General features: G+C 40.6%; 1 protein-coding gene across 1 annotated transcript in view; it reads left to right on the top strand.

Annotated features, from left to right (window-relative positions):
* Positions 1–7,150: 7,150 nt before the first annotated feature.
* The window catches only part of STK26 (serine/threonine kinase 26), a gene marked incomplete at its 5' end in the record, with an annotated part of 64,528 nt that continues 49,823 nt past the window's right edge, over positions 7,151–21,855 (top strand). The window contains one exon of the mRNA XM_082865359.1: positions 7,151–7,192. Coding sequence (XP_082721485.1) covers positions 7,151–7,192 — 42 coding nt within the window. The remainder of the gene's footprint in view (positions 7,193–21,855) is intronic.

The following is a 21,855-nucleotide window of genomic DNA, read 5'->3' on the forward strand; positions in this document are numbered from 1 at the left end:
CCTCGCTTAGGCATTTGCTCATGCTGTTCCTTCTATGTGGAATCCCCCTTCTTCTCCACTCCCTTTTCCCGATTCTCTACCCATTTTTCAAGGCATAGCTCAAATATCACCTTCTTTGTGAAGCCTTCCAGGATCTACGCAGGTAAAATGAACTGCTCTCTGGTGCCAGTTGCTGTAACAGTTTTAAAAATTGTATTGCTACTATCATTATACATCACTTTGAGTGCTCCTTGTTTTTTATTTATTTTTTTTAAATTTTATACAATTTTTAAAGGTTACTGAGTGATTCTTGTTTTTGTATTGTATTTGTATTGTATTTTTTGTATTGTATTTGTATTGTATTGTATTTGTATTGTATTTTTTGCATTTCTTTGTATTCCCAGCACTTAAGCACAGTTCCTGGTACTGTGCTCGAGAAATATGTGAGAAAGCAGAGAGGGGAAGAGAAACTAAAGGAAAAAGAGTAAGGTGGCGTGGCCTGGCCTGGCTCTGGGGCCCAAGTAAAAGTATAAGAAAACGTTCTGCCTTCGATTTCTCAGCAAAAATCCCCTGTTGCAGTCTACAGTTGGACCCTTATAGTGGGCCTCACGGTGGAACATACTGAATTTTAACTAATCTTAAAATATCTATTTGGCACAGAAAAAAACATGAGTAGAGAGGGAGCGCTGCCTGTCTACAATGTTGAGTTTCTGCCCCAGAAACTTCTGGTAGTCCCTGATAACAGTCCTGCAAGGGCTGCCTGCTATTCTCCAGTTCTGTTCATGTTCTCTTGGGTACAGATGTAACAAAACTATGGGAGCTTTTACCACAGGGTGACAGAACCTCAGCAAGCAAGTTGAAGGGTAATTTTACACAACTGCCTTTCTTAGAGGTCCTGGCAACAACTTCCTTTTCCTCAGTGTGAGCTGATGGCATAGTCACTTCCTATTCGGTCTCAACTGCCAGTTTGTTTTTCCTGTTTTTAACTGCCACCTTAGACTAGAACTGTTTCTTGAGAAACGTACAAATTAAAGAACAAGTGGTCAATTCAATACATGTAAAAAAGTTAATTCTGAGGGGAAAAGTATCACCCAAATTGGTTGTCTAGCATCATTTCATGGTAACACATGAATGGTTCTCCTGTGACTAAAAACTGCACTCTGGAGAATACAAAGAAGTTACCTGACTTCATTACAAGGAGCCTAGTCTCCCAAAGAATCTCTCCTAAGAAACTCCCCAGTCTCCTCATGTACCCCTATGGCAACACAAACCTCAATTATAGGATGAATGGTACAGCAAGCAGTGGTCTGTCATCATTGAGGAGACTGTGAGTGAGTGCCGGCAGGCTTCTGAGGGCCTTCACCTTGGGTCTAAGCCATCTAAAGATCAACAGTGCAATTGTGTGAGAGTTAAGGCAGGCGGCAAAACTAGAACCAGGAAGTTATTTCTTATCGTGCTATCTTTCGACTCCTACCTCTACATGTGAATGAAATTGTTCGGGCCACATGTACCTCTCAGTACTGTAACCAGTTGGTGAAGGCAAGAAGTAATGAGCTCAATTCTTTTCATACTTAAATGCAAATATTGCAAAGTGAGTAAGCGTACATGTAAAGAAATGTTCTAAGCAGGAAACCGCTTAAGCAGCATCTGCTTCCACCCACCTCCTCCGTTGCTCTACTCCCCTCAGTAGTGTCAGGAAGTAAAGCTAGCAAGAAAATTCAGCTGTGCTGAGTCTTAAATGCTAGGTTTTTTCGTTATAAATAATACTATGGCAGAGTACTGTGCGAGCCCCCAAAGGTGCAAGGTTATTTAGGAGAATTAAGCAATTACACAGGTTTAATGCTCCTTGACCAAGAATTGATTCAATATGTTTTTCTTTGGGATGCTTTGCTGGAACAATAGCGAGGTTACAACATCTGCAAGAACTATTATTTCGTGCTTTCCAATTTGATACCCACAGAGAGTAAAGTAAAGAGGAGAGTTACGGTATCACGTATGCTTTTGTAAAAAAAAGAAAAAGAAAAGAAAAGAAGCTTTGAATGTTATATTTCCAAATATCAATAGAGTCTAGTAGCTTAAATCAAAATATTCCTATCACTGGATGGTGAGGTTCTGGAATTACCCAGATAATTTCCTTTAGTTTCAAATATTCAGATAATTGAAAGAAATTCAGATAATTATATCAACTTCTCTTACACTTCAGACATATATACACTTTATACATTTTAATGTAGTGATGAGTCTCAAAATGTGACAGTCTAAAATGTGAAACCCTACCTTTAAATTTTATAAAGTGGAGTAAGAGGTCAAATTTATCTCGATGAGGTAACATATTTGAAGGCTCCTAGGTAATGCCTGGTACATTAGAACATGCTCCATGATTACATTTTTTAACACAAATCATTAAATTTTGCTTAAGGTTATTTTCTGTTCAATAGTATTTTTCATTAAATAGTATTCACTCTTTGGGGGAAGATAATCTATGGTCTATACAAAGGTGGCATAAAAATACTGCTTAGTTTCCGGCACCCCCTTGATGTGGCCCAATATCTTGTGGGATTGTTTGTTTCTTTGTTTTAGCCCCAGCCACCACATTGAACTAAAATCTTCAGGTAACAAGGATTCTTAAGTCTGTTACCTTGTTATGGGACTTCCCTGGCGGTCCAGTGGTTAAGACTTCGCCTTCCAATGAAGGGGGTGCAGGTTCGATCCCTGGTTGGGGAGCTAAGATCCCACATGCCTCGCGGCCAAAAGACCAAAACATAAAACAGAAGCAATATTGTAACAAATTCAGTAAAGACTTTAAAAATGGTCCACATCCATTGGTTCTGTTTTATGTTTTGGTTTTTTGGCCGCGAGATATGTGGGAGATCAGCTTGGTGCTTTGTGTCCACCTAGAGGGGTGGGATAGGGAGGGTGGGAGGGAGATGCAAGAGGGAGGGGATATATGTATATGTATAGCTGATTCACTTTGTTATAAAGCAGAAACTAACACACCACTGTAAAGCAATTATACTCCAATAAAGACGTTAAAAAAAATGGTCCACATCAGAAAAAACTTAAAAAAGAAAAGTCTGTCACTTGGTTAGTAAACCCTAATACAAAGAGTATAGAGCATGGTGTTTCAAACCTTGGCACCATGGACACTTTGGGCAGGCTAATCCTTTGTTGTGAGGGCAGCCCTGTGCATTGGAGTATGGTTAGCAGCATCTCTGGCCCCTACCCACTACCACTAGCACCCTTCCCCCCAATTCATGACAACCAACAATGTCTCCAGGAAGCAAATTTGCTCCTGTTTGAGAACCATGGCCCTAATGCATTACCTCACTATTGCCTAAATTAAAGTTTGGCCATTTCTGTCTACCTACACTTTAGCTATGAACCCAGTCCATTCAGTAAATATTTATAAATGTAGGAAAAGTTAAATATTTAATATTGAGGGTATGACAAATGTCAGGAAACCGAAGCCACAGATTGTAAATTTAAATGAGTAACTCTTATTGGGTTCAAGGGTACAGTCTAACTTGGAATTCACTGACTTTGCTTAATCTGCATATAATTTTGCTTTATTTATGTGGTTATTAAGTATTCATACCCACTCAGGTCATATCAATCAAGCAGGTACCAAATCCGATCTGATACACTATGTCACACTCTATGCGGCTACTCAGAACATAAGATGTGGTGTCTCCCCTCAAGCTGTGGGAACACATTGTAATATGTTATTAGATTCTAGGCTGACATTTTGGAGTAAAAATATTCAAGTGCCATTTTGGGGGGGAATAACAAAAGCATATTTGAATTTCTTGTCATTTTGTTTAAATTAAGAAACAGACACGTGAAAAAGCATAAGCAAACTACAAGGAACTCCATATAAAAGCTCAAGTGATCTCTATCAATAATAACAACAACAGTTTATTTAATAGCAGGAAACCTAAAGAAAGATCAGAAAGTTCACTAAGATCTCAAAAGCAGTGTTTTTAAGGAAATTTCTCAATAGTTCAGGTCTCAAAATTTACCATTCAGTCTTCCACAGGCTTACATAACTCTGGCCCAGAATCATGTCAAGAAAAGTCACTTCTTAGATATGCTTACCTTATTTATTAAAATTACACAACTTGCTCTTAGGTAGTTGTGAAATTAAAGTAATGGAAAATAATTTAGGAGACAAAAAAAAGAAAGATGTAACATATAGTAAAGTGAACAATTTAAAGATTCAGCAAGAGCAGTGCCTAGGAGTTAAACCGGGCCATCAATAAAACACTATACCAACTAGCACTATGCCAACCTCAGTGAAGAGTTCAAAGGAAATCCATCCATCCATTCATTCAACAAATATCTATTGAGGGCTTCCTATGTGCCATACACTGTTCTAGGCTCTGAGGATACAGCAATGAACAAAACCGACAAAAATCTTGCCCTCAGAAAGCTGACATTCTATCTGAATAATTCTTACGTAAGAGAAGCAAATGAAATGCATGAAATAAGAAGAAAGAACTGGGCTTCCCTGGTGGCGCAGTGGTTGAGAGTCCGCCTGCCAATGCGGGGGACACGGGTTCATGCCCCGGTCCGGGAAGATCCCACATGCCGCGGAGCGGCTGGGCCCGTGAGCCATGGCCGCTGAGCCTGTGCATCCGGAGCCTGTGCTCCGCAACGGGAGAGGCCACAACAGTGAGAGGCCCACATACCGCAAAAAAAAAAAAAAAAAAGAAAGAACTACAATGTGAGTGCTGCTTCCACCAACATGCAATAGGAGGAGCTTGAAGGAGGGCTTCGATCAATGAGGAAGAGTCAGTGGGGGTGGGACTTGAGATGAGCCTTAAATGATGGAGCTTGATTCAGACCCTTGCTACTCAAAGTGTGGTCTAAGAATCAGCACTATATGCACCACCTGGGAAATTGAGAGCAATGCAGAATCTTGGGCCACTCCAAACTTGCTAAGTCAAAATCTGCAGTTTAAAAATATCCCAGGGAATTTCTATGGACATTAAAGTTTAGATGGCACTGCAGGTTTCTGGTCAAGCTGGCATTAAGTGTGAACTGGGCTGGTGGGAAATAGAGACTGGATTGTGGCCTATCATCAGTTTAGAAGTGGTGAGGGCCTGGACTTGAGGATGATATCCTTTGCCATCTGAATGGATAAAGAAAATGTGGTGTATGTACATGAAATGGAATGTTATTTGGCAATAAAAAAGGAAATCCTACCATTTGTGACAACATGGTTGGACCTTGAGGGCATTATGCTAAGTGAAATAAGGCGGACAGAGAAAGACAAATACTGTATGATCTCACTTATATGAGGAATCTAAATAAATACCAAACTTATAGAAACAGAGAGTAGATTGGTGGTTGCCAGGGGAGGGTGATGGGGGAAGTAGGTGAAGGTGGTCAAAGGGTTCAAACTTCCAGTTAGAAGATTACTAAGCTCTGGGGATGTAATGTATGGCATGGTGACTTATAGTTAACAATACTATTTTGTATACTACTTGACAGTTGCTAAGACAACAGATCTTAAAAGTTAGAAGGACCTGGGTTTGAATTCCCAGCCCTACCACTTCTTAATTATGTGATATTTGGCTCAAATTATTTAACCTCACTGAGCCTTTTTCTGCATTTCTGCAAAATGGAAGAAAAGCAATGTGACCTCAGGGGACCCTTGTAAAGATTTAATAAGGTAACATATACATAGCACTTAGTGGTCCCTGGCACAAAGAAAATGGCACCCATTAACAATAACTATAGTGATAACAATAATTTGCTATCTTTGGAGACAGATTCTAAAGGAACAAGAGAAACATTTATTGTCTGCCGGAGTCCCAACACTGTGTTGGGTACAGACCTACAACAACCTGCAAGTTAGGGAACTCCATCCTCATTTTAAACTGGCACTTGTATTACATATTACAACCCCTTGTGGGTTCTCAAAGGTTCCTTCATAATGAGATGACCATAATTGCTATTATTATTATAGCGGTTGTTATTGTTAGGTTATTCTTAAAAGAGCCTGTCTCCCTGCTGGAGTGAAACTTCAAATGGGGTGGAGGCAGGGAGTTGCTAAAACCACTGCTGTGTATGCTGAGTTCAATAATACGCCCATCTAATGACCCAATCTCATTTCCCATGCCTCTATTTCCTCATTAATTTTTCTGCCGATGTACCATCTGTTTTCCAACTTCCCTCTCTCTTACATGTGCAGAACTTGTGATGAAGAGAAGCCCCAGTCTGGTCGCCCTCACCAAACCCCCCAACTGACAGCCCAAGAGATAGGTAGGGGTAGCCTCAGTTCTAAGTCACCTGAAGCCTGTCTGGGGGCGGGGAATCCGGAAAGAGGAGAGTGGTCACGGACCCGCCCAGTGGTCCGGCCCGAAGCTGGGGAAAGAGCAGGGGTCCACCGACTCGGCGGCTCTCTGCGTCCCCGCCCTCGACCAGATCGGGGAGTCAAGAAGGACTTCCAACACCCGCCAAGTTTCAACTCAAGACTTCTGCGAGGCCGCGTGTGCCCGAGCCCTTGCACGCCTGCCTGCAACGTGGCCGCGTCCGGGACGCCCTCGGACCCCGAGGGTCACCCGAACTCTTCCCTTCTCTCTCCAGGCCGAGCCGTGTTCCAGGCCCCCCTGGCCGCGGGTTCTCCTCTCCGTGGGCCGGGAAAGCCTCCCTCCTCTCGGGCTCCAACCACCCCAGCCGAGCCCCTTCCCTGCGCGGAGCCTTAGCTCTCCTGACACCGCCCGGCTGCAGGGCGGAGGCAGGGCCAGCGGCGGAACCGCCCCCAACCGCCTCCCCGGCCCGGCGAGCAGGCGGGTGGCTGGGGCGCCTCCACCTCCTCTTCCTAAAGCGGCGAGGAGCAGACGAGCGGCATCACTCGAGCCCAGGTCCCGGCCACCGCCACACACGGTGCCCAGCGTTCAGTAGGGGGAGCAGCAGCTGAGGCGGCTGCCACAGCGGCGGGCCGGCGCCAGAAAGGTAGACTGAGTCTCGGGGAGCAGCGCCGCGGACCGCCCACCTCCCGTCCCCGGGCCGCGCGCGCCACCCGCCCCGTAACCCCACTCGTATGTGTCCTTCCAGGCCCCGGTCGAAAAGCCTGGGAGGGCCGCCGACCTACCCCCGGAGGAGGAGCCAGTCGGAGCCCAAGGCGCCACCGCCGCCGAAGCCGCGCGGAGCTGCTTTCGCCTTCATGGCCCACTCACCGGTGGCGGTCCAAGTGCCCGGGATGCAGGTGAGGACGCCCGGGCCTCCCCCGCCGTCCACGTGACTGCCCGGGAGCCGGGGGCGCGCTCCGCGCTGGGCACGGGCGACGAGAGGCGGCCCAGGGCTTCCCCGAAGCCGGGCCGGGCGCTCCGGCCAGGTGACCCGGGAAGAGCGTTCTCAGTGTTTCCCGGCGTGTAAGCTAGGTGGTGCACTGCGCCGGCCGGGCGCGGAGGGACTGGGGGCGCGGCGAGGTGGGGATGCTGGGGGGCGAGGGGGGTGCACAAAATAGCCCGGAGCGAGACACCTGCGCCGGCTGAGCGTGGTGCGGTTGGGGGTTGGAGGTGGGAGCACTTAACTTGGGAGAGATGGAGGTGTCTCGGAAATCGTGGGGTAAAACGCAAGTGGTGCTCCCCCCCTCACACACACACACACACACACACACACACACACACACACACACACGACACAAGTTGGGGCGGAGCAAGGCAACGGGGTGTCGGTGGTGGCGGCTTTGAATTGGGCTCTTCCTGTATGCGTAGAGCAAAGAGCGAGGTGACTTCTTTTCCCCTTTTGGTGCTGCTGCTTCAGGGCCAAGTTGTATCTCGCTCCCCCAACCTGGTCCAGCCCATAGGGTGGCGTGAGAAATGCAGGGTCCTAAGTTAGAGTAGCGGAGGTGATGACTCCCCCGCCCCGCCCCCTGCCTTTCCCACAGGAGGTCTGTTGCAATGCGGTTAAAGGAAGCTTTTTGTCCTGAACAAGGGACTACTTGCCCCGGACCCAACTTTTTACTCGACATCTTCCCAGCTCTCTCCCATTATATTTTCATTTTATTGAAGAAGAAATAAGCTATGGCCACACACTTTTTATGCTGTTATGTTTTTAAATCGGTGCATTTCAAGCTATCTACTAAATGTTATCCAAGTTTACTGACTTTTAAGCGTTCACATTTTATTTTTTTTCCTTTGGTAGACAGCCTAAACAACCTATTTATGAATAGGTCAGAGACTAGAAACACTTAAGCCTCATTACCTTCTAAAAATGTGAAAGCAAACTTTTTCTACGTTCAGAAAAAATGTTTAGAGTAGTAAACAGCTTATGTTCCTAGTAGAAATCAAAGTGCTATGGATTGGGGCCTCAGTTTACTAATTAATTAATGGAATTCATTTTTTTAAAAAAGCAGTTGGTTACATTTGATGCATGGTCACACAAAAAAGGGGACTTTTAAAATACTTTCCCCCAAAAGGACCGTTTGTGTCGGACATATATCTGACCTAGGACGCCTGTGTCTCCTAAGCACCAGGCCTTTTAGCTAAATATAGGGCAAGTCTGGGTTGAGTCCCAGGAAGTCGCTGTGTAGTTAATAAAAAAGAAAGGAAGAAAAAGGGAAATGAGAAATATTAGGGCCTTTTTATAGGTTGATCCATTCAAGCTTTACAAAATGCCTCAAACTTCCTTCTTCTCACGCCACCCCCCTCCTTCCCTCCCTCTTTCCCCCAGCCACTGCCCCTCACCCCATTCATTCAGTTCTGCCTTTGATTATATCAAGAGAATTGGTAATTTGCATTACTAACTACAGTTTTGCTCTGTCTGATGTGGAAGAAAGTGCGAAATTTTTCCCACCGTGCTCTCCTTTCCATTCTGTGAAGAGTAGAACGTTACGGATGTGTAGTTTGTCTCTGAGGGTCTCGGTACTTCTCTCTCCATTGTGTGCACGCGCTGCCTGCGTGCGTGCGTCAGCAGATTGAGTGCCTCCCGTTCATCAAGTTTGTGATTCTGGGGAACTCTGTGTGCTGAGGAGAAAATGGTTTCTGGTCTTTATTTCATTTGTCTTGACTTTATTTGATTTATATGGTTTCTGGTCCTTATTTGATTTGTCTTTATTTGATTTATATGGTGTAGGAACTGCTTGCTGTTCAGTATTTATTATGGCTCCCTGCTTTGTTTCATTATCTGAGTTCCCTATCTCTTGACTTTTAAAATCTTAATTAAGGTGGTTTAGAATGTGAATCACATATTTTGAAAGATAAATTCTGCTTTTCACTTTATGTCTGCCCAAAGTTGTGATTACTTTGTCTACCCTGATTTGGGGAGGGCAATCATCTCAATATTAGAAAAGAGGAGAGGAATATTTATTTGTCATTTTCTCTGTCTGAATGAAATGGTAAATTCTTAACTTCTTATTTCCATTTTCTTTGTATATGTGGTTCTTATGCATTTGGTGCAACACAAAAGTTTTCCACTTTTAAAATTGTGGAGTATCCTAAAAATAAATTTGATGGCATGCAGTGCGACTCTTGAGCCTAGACTACTTTGACTATTCTTTTGTTTAAAAATATTGCAGATGAGATGCAGAAATATATCACGAGCTTGTAGAATTCTCCTCGAGTTTTGTGAAAGAGGGGCAACTTTTAGACCTATAGAGTAGTAAGAAAACGTGAGTTAGCCATGTGTTCTTGAAATTCATGTATAGTATTTCCACAAATCTGGGTGAAGTGGTCGACCGGCCTATAACTTTTTAACAGTTTATTTTAGGGAATTATGAAGATTGATGGAAAAAATGATTTTTCCAGAAATAAAAACAAATTTACTTTATCCAGTGTTTTTCTCCCCCCTGAGGAGAGACGTGAAGTCGAGCTACCTGTTCTATCACTTAAGACTTCCAGCATTCCTGACTTTCAAACAAAGAAATTTCTGTTGCCACTAGTTTAAAATAGAAAAGAAACTTGGAGTGACGAAAGAAAACCCAGGATTTGGTCCAGTTCAAACCCTTCCTTGTGAATTAGTTATTCAGACTCATATTGTTAATATTTCTTAATATTGTGGTAATGAACTTTTTGCCATATTACACCAAATGTGGAGGGTATGAATTTTTTGGGTACTTAATTTGTGCTTACTTCTCTAGTATATAACTAATTTTCCATACCAGGAGCTAAACTCTTGAAAAATATTTAAAGCACAACTTAAAAAAATAAGCCAATAAACCTGTTTCTTTCCACTCAAATATTTACTCTTTAATGATTTAAAACATGTTTTTTCTTTGAAGTTCTCAGTTGTAAATCATACTTAAGTTTAAGATATTTCCCCTTAGAACCTGCATTAGTATTTATGAAGACAAGTGTTCTAAATTGGGTGTTAAATCTTTCATAAAATGTGGGTGGGAGAATAAGGTTAAATGTTGAATTAGAGTACTAAGTATTATTATGTTATGCTTTGTGTTATGCCTTTTGTGAAAGAATTTTTTAAACTTCCTGCTAAAGAATTTAAACATTAGTCTTCATGTATCTTTAAATATGATCAGGGTGGTACAGTTTGTAAATGGTTGTTATTTGAGATGTGATATGGAAATGAAGTTTAAGGATTAATGAACACTTTATTGGAGACTTTTATCTAAGAGTTGGAAAACATTGCCTTGCATTGGTGAACCTAGTTACTGGATTCTGGGAAGGATACAGAAGTATACTACATGATGTCTGCCCTTAAAGATCTTAAAATGTTGTTGGGGAGATAAATCTAGCACATGAAATATCAAATAATGCAAAATCTGTGATACTTACTCTATAATAGAAGTTGCTGACTGGAAGAGTTGAAGGCTTGCCCCCAAAGGATTTTTAGGATCCATATTGGGGAGGGCATTTCCAAGCAGGGAAATACCCTGAGCAAGTGTGTGCACGCACACGATCTTTGAGTGTCGGATAAAATCACTTGACCTATGATGAAGAATTACACTAGAGAAATAATAGGGGGTAAGATTGGAAAACTTGACTGCATCCAGATTATGGTGGTTCTTGAATGCTAGGGAAGGGTTTTGGCCTTCAGACTAGCCACTAAACATTTCTAAGTAAGGGAGGCTCAACAAACAAAGTTGTATATAGGAAGAGAAATCTTAAGATTGGTTGAATGGATGAGCTGGAGGATAGAGAGACTTGAGGCAGTTTGATCTACTGAGACTATTTCAACAAGGTATTCATATCTGTACAGATGTAATGGACCTTGCATTGACTGATTGCCTTCCCTATGCTTAGTACTATGAGGTAGAAAATATAATTACCAGACTTGTAATTAGCTAGTTACAGGAGGAAGAATCGAAGCCTTTGTGATGTTGAATATGGGCAACTGGGACAATTATGGTACATCCAAAAGAAATCGGAAAGTCAGGGAGAAGAGCCAGATCCAGTAGAACATTAATGATTTCTGTTCTAGGCTTATGAAATTCGAGGTAACAGTGGGATGACAAAATAAAAATGTAGAGCTGTATGTCTATTATCTTGATTGTGGTGATGGTTTCAAAGGTGTATACATATGTCCAAACCCATCAAATCGTATACATTAAATATGTACAATTTTTTTTGTATCTCAACATGCCTCAGTAAAGCTGTTTTTAAAAATGTCCAGCGAATACTTGAAGATATAGATCTGGAGCTCTGGTCATTCATCAGACATTTACTGAGCATTTACTATATGCCAGTTTCTTTAGTTGAAACTGAAGGGTGGGAGCTACCAAGGAGGGAAAGGTCATAATGCCAGAGAGCATGTGGAAGTGAGGGCCCTTGTGAGGCAGGAAGCATAGGTGGAGGGTTGGCTTGTAAGAAAAGGAAGGGTGACTTAAGATGCATGGGGGGGGGGGCTTCCCTGGTGGCGCAGTGGTTGAGAGCCCGCCTGCCGATGCAGGGGACATGGGTTCATGCCCCGATCCGGGAAGATCCCACATGCCGCGGAGCGGCTGGGCCCGTGAGCCATGGCCGCTGAGTCTGCACGGGCCGGAGCCTGTGCTCCGCAACGGAAGAGGCCACAACAGTGAGAGGCCCGCGTACCGCAAAAAAAAAAAAAAAAAAGCATGGAGGGATGAGAAAATGTGTCAGGATCGGGAAGGAGTTAACTGGGGTGGGGGGACTTCTTAATTTAACTCTCATCATGAAACCTAAATTGGAGAAAGAATTCAGTTTGGTGTCAGAATCTAGTATGTAGGCTTCTTACCTTCCTTCCACCTTCTGAAAGGACTAATCACCTTTGCAATTTGAGGTGGAAAGAGGTAGAGAGCAATGCTTGCACTCATAGATAAAGCCAAACCATTGTCGTCGTTGGTGGGAAGCATATTCAGAGATGTTGAATATGCTAATGATAGTGGCAGAAGAGCAGCTGAAACAGAATAATCAAAGACAACTGTGAGCTGGGAGAGTTGGAGGTAGTTGCAGGGTATGGGGTAAGCAGGCTGGGGGCTGAACGGAGAGTAAACAGGAATTGGGCATGGTAGGACATGTGCCTTGAACACTCATGAGGGTCTAAAAATGGCACATGAGGACAAATGTCCATCATGTACCTCCCTTGCTTGAGTTATAGAAAATGAGAGAATATAATTTAGCTGGTACCTAGGAACCATTGAACATTGTGATACTGTGTTTTTTTATTCTGCCTTTCATTTATTCAGTGACCTTGAGCAAATCATCTACAAAATGGGGAATAATAAAAGCTGCATTTCCTTTGCCTCAGTGAGTGCTATTAGGATGAATTAGCTATCATCTGTGGAGTATATTTTGAACTCCTTCATCAAAGGTGTTATGATGTATGTGGGCAGTTCATCCTACAGAACAATGCTAGGCTAATCACATGAAAACACTGTCATTATCCCCTCTCACTCCTGCTTGACAACCCATGTTTTTCTATTGAAATCCAGTCTCCCCACCCCCCCAAAACACCCACACACATACCACCACCACCAGACCCAAAGTCTCCTGCTCAGCTTTCCAGACTTTCTGTTATCTGGCTCCTCTCTACAGATCTGTGCTTAGTTATTTCTACTCCCCAACAAGAAATCCCTTTTGTTCTACCATGCCAGTTGCGATTCAGCAATCACTGACTGGCCAAATCCTACCTGATTTTCAAGGTCTCCATCTTGCTTTCCCCATGAACTTTCTCTGAATGTTCCAGGCTACAGAAATCACTCCCATTTCCAAGCACCTGTTATATCCCTTGTCAGTCGCAGACAGTCCAGTCCTTGATTTATATACTGCCTTAGATTTTCCCTAATTATATATGTTATACTTGTCTCCCAAACTAGGTTGTAAATTTCTTGAAAGCAGGGACCATGTATCTTACTTTTATTTATACCGTTAGGTATGAATTATATGTAAAAGTGTAGGCTAGTGAGTGCAGTACATATAGACTAGACTTTTCTGACTTTTTTCCATTCTGTTTCTGTAAATATATTGTGTAATGCTTGAATTCTTCTAGCTCATGAAGGCTAATTTATGTGTGTACAATGTAGACATTTTATACTTAGTAAAATGATTTTAATGTATTACATATAATAGGTCTAACAAAATATACTTGTAACTAATGAGCTGTCCACACACTGAAGCTCTCATTCTCATCTTGCAAGACCTTTGAGAGAAAAAGGAGCCCTCATTGCTTTCCTAGTAACTAGGGCTGATTTCAGACAAATTTATGGCTTTGGGAGAAATAACCTCTTGTTCCTTCCCTTTGTTCCCCCGTCCCCCAAATATACAAACAAATAAATAAAAGAAACTTCTTTACTTCTCTGTCCCAGCCGCCACATTAGAAAGAATCTGATACATTTCACTGATATTAAGGTGTTTTTGATTACTGGCTCGCTATGTGGCCTCTCCCGTGGATGTTCACATGTTACAGGGAGTAATGCCTTTTAAAAAGAAATAGAATAGTAGAATTTCAAACTGCTTGGTGATAATTTTTGAATGAATTGTATCTTTTGAAAGAGTCGTGGTTTTACTCATTTGTTGCTAGAAAGCAGAGTTAGGAGAACAAAAACGAACACTATTATTAGGTGTGATGCAACAAACTCCTTTTCATTTCTTGTAGTTAAGACCCAAAGAATTTCTACCACAGGTACATATAAAACAATGTCTCTGGAGGAATGCCATGAGGTAACTCATTTTTAAAAGAACAAAAATCAATAAAATATGCACAGCTAAAATTTTCACTGCATCTTATGTACATTTCTCATTTGGTCATCTGCCACTTTAGACCAAGGTGTTATATGGTAGGGACCACAGAAAGCAAACATTTAAATAAGATATTAACTAATTCCTCTCAACAATCCTATGAAATAGGAAGAGTTCTCCAATAGGAAAATGACTTCAAATTTACATTTAAAAATAGAAGAGCATATTGCTGGCCAACTCTACCCATCATCCTCTTTGTTGTCCCTCCCCCAAATCCCATATATTTCAAGCAGATCTTCTGATATGCACATTCAGAGAAACCAGGAAACCTAGTGCAGAGCAGATCCCATCCTTCTCCTCTATTCCTGCTTGTCTCTCCCCATTACCTCTCACCAGCATTTACCTTACTGGGGATAGAGCTATACTCTCCCTCAGCCTTTTCTGGACTTGTTCCAGCATACTTCTGACAGCAGCCCGCTGGCCTTTCTTTTCCTTTGTTTATCATATGATCATGGATTAGAATGATTCGTGTCCTAAAATATTGGATTAGCCGTTGGTATGACAGCTTTGGATATTCTAGCAAAATATGAACAAAATTGTGCTTCATACTTCCTGGGGACTAGAGTAAACAAAACTATAGACAGCTTAGGTGTAAGAGTTAAAAATATTCTAATTATCTTTAAAAAAATGTCCACTCTCCTCCTTTTTGATCAAGTACCTTCAAGAATGTGCTGCTGAGGAAATCCAAGGCATTGTGTTTTTATCTTTTTCTCATGAAAAATGTTTACAGATAAAAACTTCTCAACCCTTCTTTAAGATCCTTGTAACAGAGATCATGTGTTCGTAGTGGTATTTTTTCCCCTCTTCCCCTTTCACCTGTTTTATAAAAAAGTGAGGAAAAGAAATCTGTAAAACCCTATCAATTTAAAATGTAAAGGACTGAAAAAAGTAGGGTTCAAATCAACTATCATTGAATTTTTCAATTTGTTTATTACAGAACAATAGAGTGTCTAGCTGAAGAATAGCAGTTGCTTTGAATTATAGAAATAGCTTCCCAGTATCAACTTAATGAAGTTTTTACTGGATTTGAAATCCATACCATACTAGATATGTTAGGGAATTTCTAAGCACACTAGTGAATTACTCTACCAGATTTCAATAGTGCCTAGTAACACAATCCTAGGAGTGAATTTTTGGCAGGTGGAGTAAAGACTTCAAGGACATTTAGACGCATCCAGATTTTTCTTTGAAAATGCATTTTTGAGTTGCTCTGTTAGTGCCTTTTCATCCCCCTCCCCCGGCTTTCCATTAAGCCATTGGCTTTGGGACATATCACTTTACAGTATGTTATATTAAGCTAGGATTTAACTGCTTGCTGCAGTATAGTATAAATAACATAGCAGTGGGTGATGGGGAAGGGATGGGCAACATAGATAATCAAGTGGGGCATAAGTTGTTATTAATGCAAGAAAATTTGGGGCAGCTGAACCAGTAGAAACCATAAAGTCATAATTTCTTCCCAGAGCTAGGTTCATCATTATTGTTGCCCCCTAGAGCTGGGAAAGTTTCTGGCCTCCCTGGTCTCAATTTCCTGCTGCCTGCCTTAACTTTAAGTAGAAGCATAAAAGAAACCAATCAGCAAAGCATGCACACATGCTACTAAGTATAGGGATAGAAAATAGAACTTTGACCTCTTGTGGTTAAGGAGACTACAGTCAGTGTGTCTAGCAGCCTCAGGGAAAGAAGCATATTTCAAATGTATGCTTTTTAAGTGCTACCAACCCCATGGGAAGAACAGTTAGCAAGCTCATTAATTAGGGTCCTGTTTGCTTCTCTAGTTTTATTTCAAATCCTTTGTTTGAACTTTGCTCTGAGCCTTCCTATGTGCCTGTCAGTTAATGGTAATATATTAGACTTTCCCAAGTTGGACGCTGGTGATCCAGGTTTAATGTCTTTACACGCTTAGTCTTCATGAAACAACTAGGTGTGATTTAAGCTAGAAAATTATTAGCAGCAAAGTTTGGAAGACCCGCATTGTGTAGGACATAGTGCTTGATACCTATCTTTGAGATACAAAAAGTACAAAGGAGTCCCTGACCTCAAGAAGTTTATACTGAAACTGAAGAGATTAGACATCTACACATTTAGGCATCTAACAATGCAGAGCAATAGTAATGAATCCCAAATGTGATAGAAACTGACATAGTAGCATTCCAAGGAACATCAGACTAAGGAAGGGAATTATCATTTATAGAATGCCTTTATGCTAGGCACTTGTGCTTTTGTCACTGCACTACCTTGCTTCTAGGCAGGACATCCCTGAACAGACCCTTAAAGGAGAGTGGGAGACAGGCAGGAGAAAAGGCATAAAGGGACACACACAAGGTTCCTTCCATAACAGAGGTGTGAGGTAGGTGCTTGTTGCCATGAACTACGTTAGGACCAAATTATGAAAGGCCTTGAATGCCAGACTGAAACAGTTATTTTTAACTCAGTCTACAGCAAGTTGTTGTTGTTGTTTTTGTTGTTGTTTTTTAATCAAGAAAGTGAACTGATGAAAGCAATGGCTCGTTGTCTGTTTTTGGAAGATTATATTAGGCTTCCAACCTGACAGGCTGGGTTGGAGAGGGAAAGGCTAGATATAATAAGTGGATGTTGTAATAGCCCAGGCTTTAGCTGTTAAGGGTGTGATCTAGGGCAGTGATGGTCAAGCTTGAGCATGTATCAGAACCACCTGGAGGGTTTGTTAAAACACAGATTGCCAGGCTTCACCTCCAGAGTTTCTTGTTTTCTTTTCCTTTTTTTTTTAAAACATCTTTATTGTAGTATAATTGCTTCACAATGTTGTGTCAGTTTCTGCTGTATAACAAAGTGAATCAGCTATATGTATACATATATCCCCATATCTCCTCCCTCTTGCGTCTCCCTCCCACCCTCCCTATCCCACCCCCCTAGTTGGTCACAAAGCACCGAGCAGATCTCCCTGTGCTGTGCAGCTGCTTCCCACTAACTGTCTATTCTACATTTGGTAGTGTATGTATGTCCATGCCACTCTCTCACTTCGTCCCATCTAACCCTTCCCCCTCCCCATGTCCTCAAGTCCATTCTCTGCGTCTGCATCTTTATTCCTGTCCTGCCTCTAGGTTCATCAGAACCTTTTTTTTCTTTTAGATTTCATGTATATGGGTTAGCATACGGTATTTGTTTTTCTCTTTCTGACTTACTTCACTCTGTATGACAGACTCTAGGTCCATCCATCTTACTACAAATAACTCAGTTTTGTTTCTTTTTATGGCTGAGTAATATTCCATTGTATATATATGCCACATCTTCTTTATCCATTCATCTGTCGATGGACATTTAGGTTGCCTCCAGAGTTTCTGATTCAAGTAGGTCTGCAGTGTCCGTGAATTTGCCTTTCTAATGAGTTCCCAGCTGCTCCGTTGGTCTGGGGACCACTCTGAGCACCATGTAAGGAAGACTTGACAGACCTTGGTGACTAATTGGATATGGGAAGGGCAAAAACATGATGGGAGAGTAAAGACTCAAAGATATTGTCGAGTTTGGGAGAAAATGGGTTATTTTTAAAACTTGAATTTGAAGCACTGGCCACACAACCAAGCAGAAGCAGGTTTGTTTAGTAACAGGTTTGTTTAGTAACAGGTTTGTTCAGCAGTGAAGATGGAGATGGGAGGTCCTACATGGAGAGACATAGTAGATGAAATTGTGAGAAATCAAAATAACATGATTTTCAATCATCCTTCCAAGAAGCTGAACTCAATTTTGTATTAAGTTTTGTAGCTTCCAAAATCTCGCCGTCACCCACTTCTGTGCTCCTTGATCCAGGTAGATTTGACAGCTCAGTAAATGCTCTTCAAATGCAAACACTTTTATTAAGAACATGAAATCTATTTATGCTTATACTTGTGAAAATGCAGTTTGGCTAAAGTGAAATAAAATGCCAATTTCCTAAATGCCAGTAAGTGGCACCATTTACCCCAAAGATAGACATTTTAAAGACTTTTTCCAATTTTGATACATCTCATCAATTTTGTTGTACAGAATCCCTTTCCCTCACTCTGTATTCCCCCCCAACAAAACCGGGATGTAATAACTCTGAGCTGCTATTATGTCAAAAATACCCATTCAAAGTTATCATATTCCAAAGCCACCTTGTGTTTACATATGGAAATTCTTGGAAGGGAGAGGAAGTTACTTCTGAATCATTAAGGAAATATCAAACCACTTCCTAAATGGCCTTTCTGACTCCAGCTTCTGCTCTCTAAAATATTCTCTATACCTGTCAGATTAATATATTGCCATTTGCCAACAAGTGCCATGTAGGAAAGCTCAGAGCTCAGTTTAAACAAAGGATTAGAACTGAAAATAAGAGAAGTAAATGGGCCTACTTAATGAGTTTGCCAACACCAAACAATGTGAGCAAACTTGATTCCCCACTTCATTCACCAGTCTTGGACCTAAGTCACTTTTCAATTTCTAAAATGAACACACAGCTAACAAAACCGAAATTATCCTTCAGAATCGAAGATGTGCCACCAGTGAGGATGTTCAAAAACATGTGTAGAAATGTACCTCTAAACACATTTTAGGTGATGTTTAATTACCATTAAAATAAGTTCCTTGAGTACCTAGGGGACTTTCTCCCCCTTTAGGCAATACAACTTGTTTGGGTGTAAAATTCTGATATGTTTATCTTATACCTCTCACCTCTTTTGGGGTAGCTATCTCTTTTCCAGGATACTTAGTTACTTTTGTGACCCATTTTTCATTATTTTGGACGGTAAATTAAGTTTTCATTGGGGAAAATTGATGGGGGCTGTGTGTATATGCACATGAAATGTATATTGTACATGAAGTATATTTTGTGTTTGAAAACACTTTTGATCTATTCAAGAAAATGAGGCTCAACATTGGCCAGTAGAGTTTTTAGTCAGCTGTACCAAATTTAGACATAACTATTTTAAAAAGTAGAAAAGTGCATTGTCAAAATAAAAATGGGTAAAAGATAGGATGGTCACTAAGTTCAAGAAGCAGAAAATGATGATTTGGTAATGTCATTTAAGAAGGTCTGACCCCAATAAAGATGTTAAAAAAAAAAAAGAAGGTCTGCATATAAAAGGAATTCAGTAAAATTGATGTAAAAATTATGTACTCAGTAAAAATTATGGTATCCATGGATTTGCTAAATATTTTTATTATATAGTAAATATATAGAGTTCTTTACCACCTTTAGAAAGATTTATAAAAATGTTTAAATATGTATTTATAAAAGGTAAATACATATGCATATATGTACCTATGACTAAATACATAACAGTGTTATCAGGATTTTACACATTGCAGTTTTATCATCACTAGTTCCTTTTTCTGTCTTTAATATTTAAACTATTACTATCCTTAAAGAAATTGGACTCACAGCAGTCTATTCCATACAGGAAACAGGTCATGGAAAACAACTTTTAATGAAATTCAGTACCAGTGTTAAGCTGTTTTAGTGAATTAGAATTGGATTGAACATTACGTAGGATTATATTTATCAAGATTCTCAATTCTCTGCTTAATTTCTCCCGTAGAATAGTCTTACAGAGAATCATTGCATCAAAGGAACTGCTTTTGATAGATATAAATCTGTTTACCTATTAGTAAAATCAGAGGCATGTGAGTAGTATACAAATGACTTCTGGTTAACAGAAACTTGTGATCATTGTCTAAGCTCTTATTTTGAAGCTAAAATTGTTATAGGTACTTTACACTAGATTCTAAGGTGATAGGGAATGGAGGGGGTTAGGGCATTGGATTCTGTTTTAGTGGCAAACAAAATCTCATACAGGAGAGCTGCTTTTTTTTTTTAACTATTTATCTCTTCATGAAAAATGGTGACTGTCACTGAAAGATCTTTTTTTTACTCTGTCACAGGCTTCCCAAAGGGTACATAAAATGAAAACGTGGGATTTAACTAGTTAAATAGTGAATCAGGTTTTAGCATAGGTGACACCTCCATCGTCATCTTTTCGGACTGTGATTTCTGGTAATAGCAAGTGAAAAAAAACTATCACCGCTGTTGCTATGGCTCTTCTATGTGCTGAGGTTCAGGCATCGTTTTGGAGGCTGCAGTGTAAACCGTGCTTTGGGAAGGTAGAATTTCATAATACCAGAGGATTTCTGCTGCTCATGAGCAGACAGAAAATGTAGGTGAGGGAAAAGGTGTTGGACACTGGAAGAAGAGAAAGACAGTATTTCCTAGGAAGGGAAAAAGTAGTGTTTTGCTTTAAAGATTGAGAATTCTCTCTCTATTTTTTAGAATGGGAAATTTCTCTACTTTCTGCAGAGAGGAGAAAAAGCTAACAGAAAAGGAAATTGGGGAGGTAATAGTAATTCATTTCTTTCTTGTTGCTTATGACTTCTGTGATAAAAGTTACATTTGCGTAATCGACTTGTTATGGCAAGAAAATGTAAAGAGTCTTTTGTGGTTGGGAGAAAGCTTGTGAAAGATCAGGGGGAAGAGCTGACATCATAGGGATGGTGATTTCAGCTGCTTTTCTGTTTACGATGTGCAATTTTGGTGGCGTGTGTACTGCACCAATAAATTGTTTCTAGACACTTGGAGTCATTTTGGGTGGCCTTTTTTTCCCTCTGTAGGCAAAATGAATACTTTTCATTAACAAGGAAAAGTGCCAGATTATCACTGGATTATATCTGACTAATTTGGACTGTTATTTGGGGATGGGGAAGGGGAGGCTAAAGAGAAGAAATCTTTCTTCCAAATGACTGGAATTAATATGATTGTTACTTTTCCAGTAGGTTCTGGCCTTAAAATTCTCCCTCAGGGAATGATTAAAACAGTTTTTTGGAGCATTTCAAGGCTGTGTAGCATCTCAGATTTACTTTTAAATAAGTTTGCTTAATCACTTTTTAGCACCACTTGATTTATGTCTTGGCTGGGAGAAGAATTCTAGAGAAGTTTGTAGTCCAATTACTTTTTTCTAAGAAGACTTATGGATACCAAATACTATATTATTCTATTGTTGGCTTTTAACTTTCCAGTAGTTTAAAAGGTATAAATGTCTTCATACTTGGAAAAAACCAACAACAACATTGTATTTTGCCCAGGGATTGCAGCCCCCTCCCCACCTTCCAGGATAGAGACAGCTTTCTCCCATTGTCCATCCACGTGCCTGGGTTTTTGGGGAGAGTCAATCTGTATAACCCAAAGCAATTTAATTTGATTACTCTTGTGTGTTATTCTTTAATGGCAGTGTGTCGTGCAGTCATAGTGTAAGCATGATCCTGATTGAAAGATAAAGCACGGTTTTAGATGATTTTTTAAAAACGCTTTTAACTCAAAAGATGATCCATATATTGTAAAAGAATATTCTTATTTAATATGGCCGAGTGATTCCAAAGTTTGAGAATTTAATTCTTTTTTCCTAGTAGGACACTAAATTGTCTTCTCCTAATTACTAGAATGAAGAATGTAGTGTATTCTCTTCCTTTATACTGTGAAATAATGCCTGCACACATCTCCTCAAATGTAAAACTGTGAGCTTTGGGGATTCTGCTCAGGAGTCTGGACCTAGGCTATTATTTATAAAAGATAAGAGATCATGTATTCATTCCAAGCAAATTTTGAATTGGATGTAATTAATTTTCTCCTGAGGCAATTAATGTGTAATTACTTTTCTACTATGTGTAATTAATTTTCTACTAAGAGGTAGTAAGGCTGTAATGTTTGGCTTATGTTTTGTACAAAAGG

Source organism: Leucopleurus acutus, assembly GCF_964270905.1.
Source record: "Leucopleurus acutus genome assembly, chromosome: X".
NCBI lineage: Eukaryota > Metazoa > Chordata > Mammalia > Artiodactyla > Delphinidae > Leucopleurus > Leucopleurus acutus.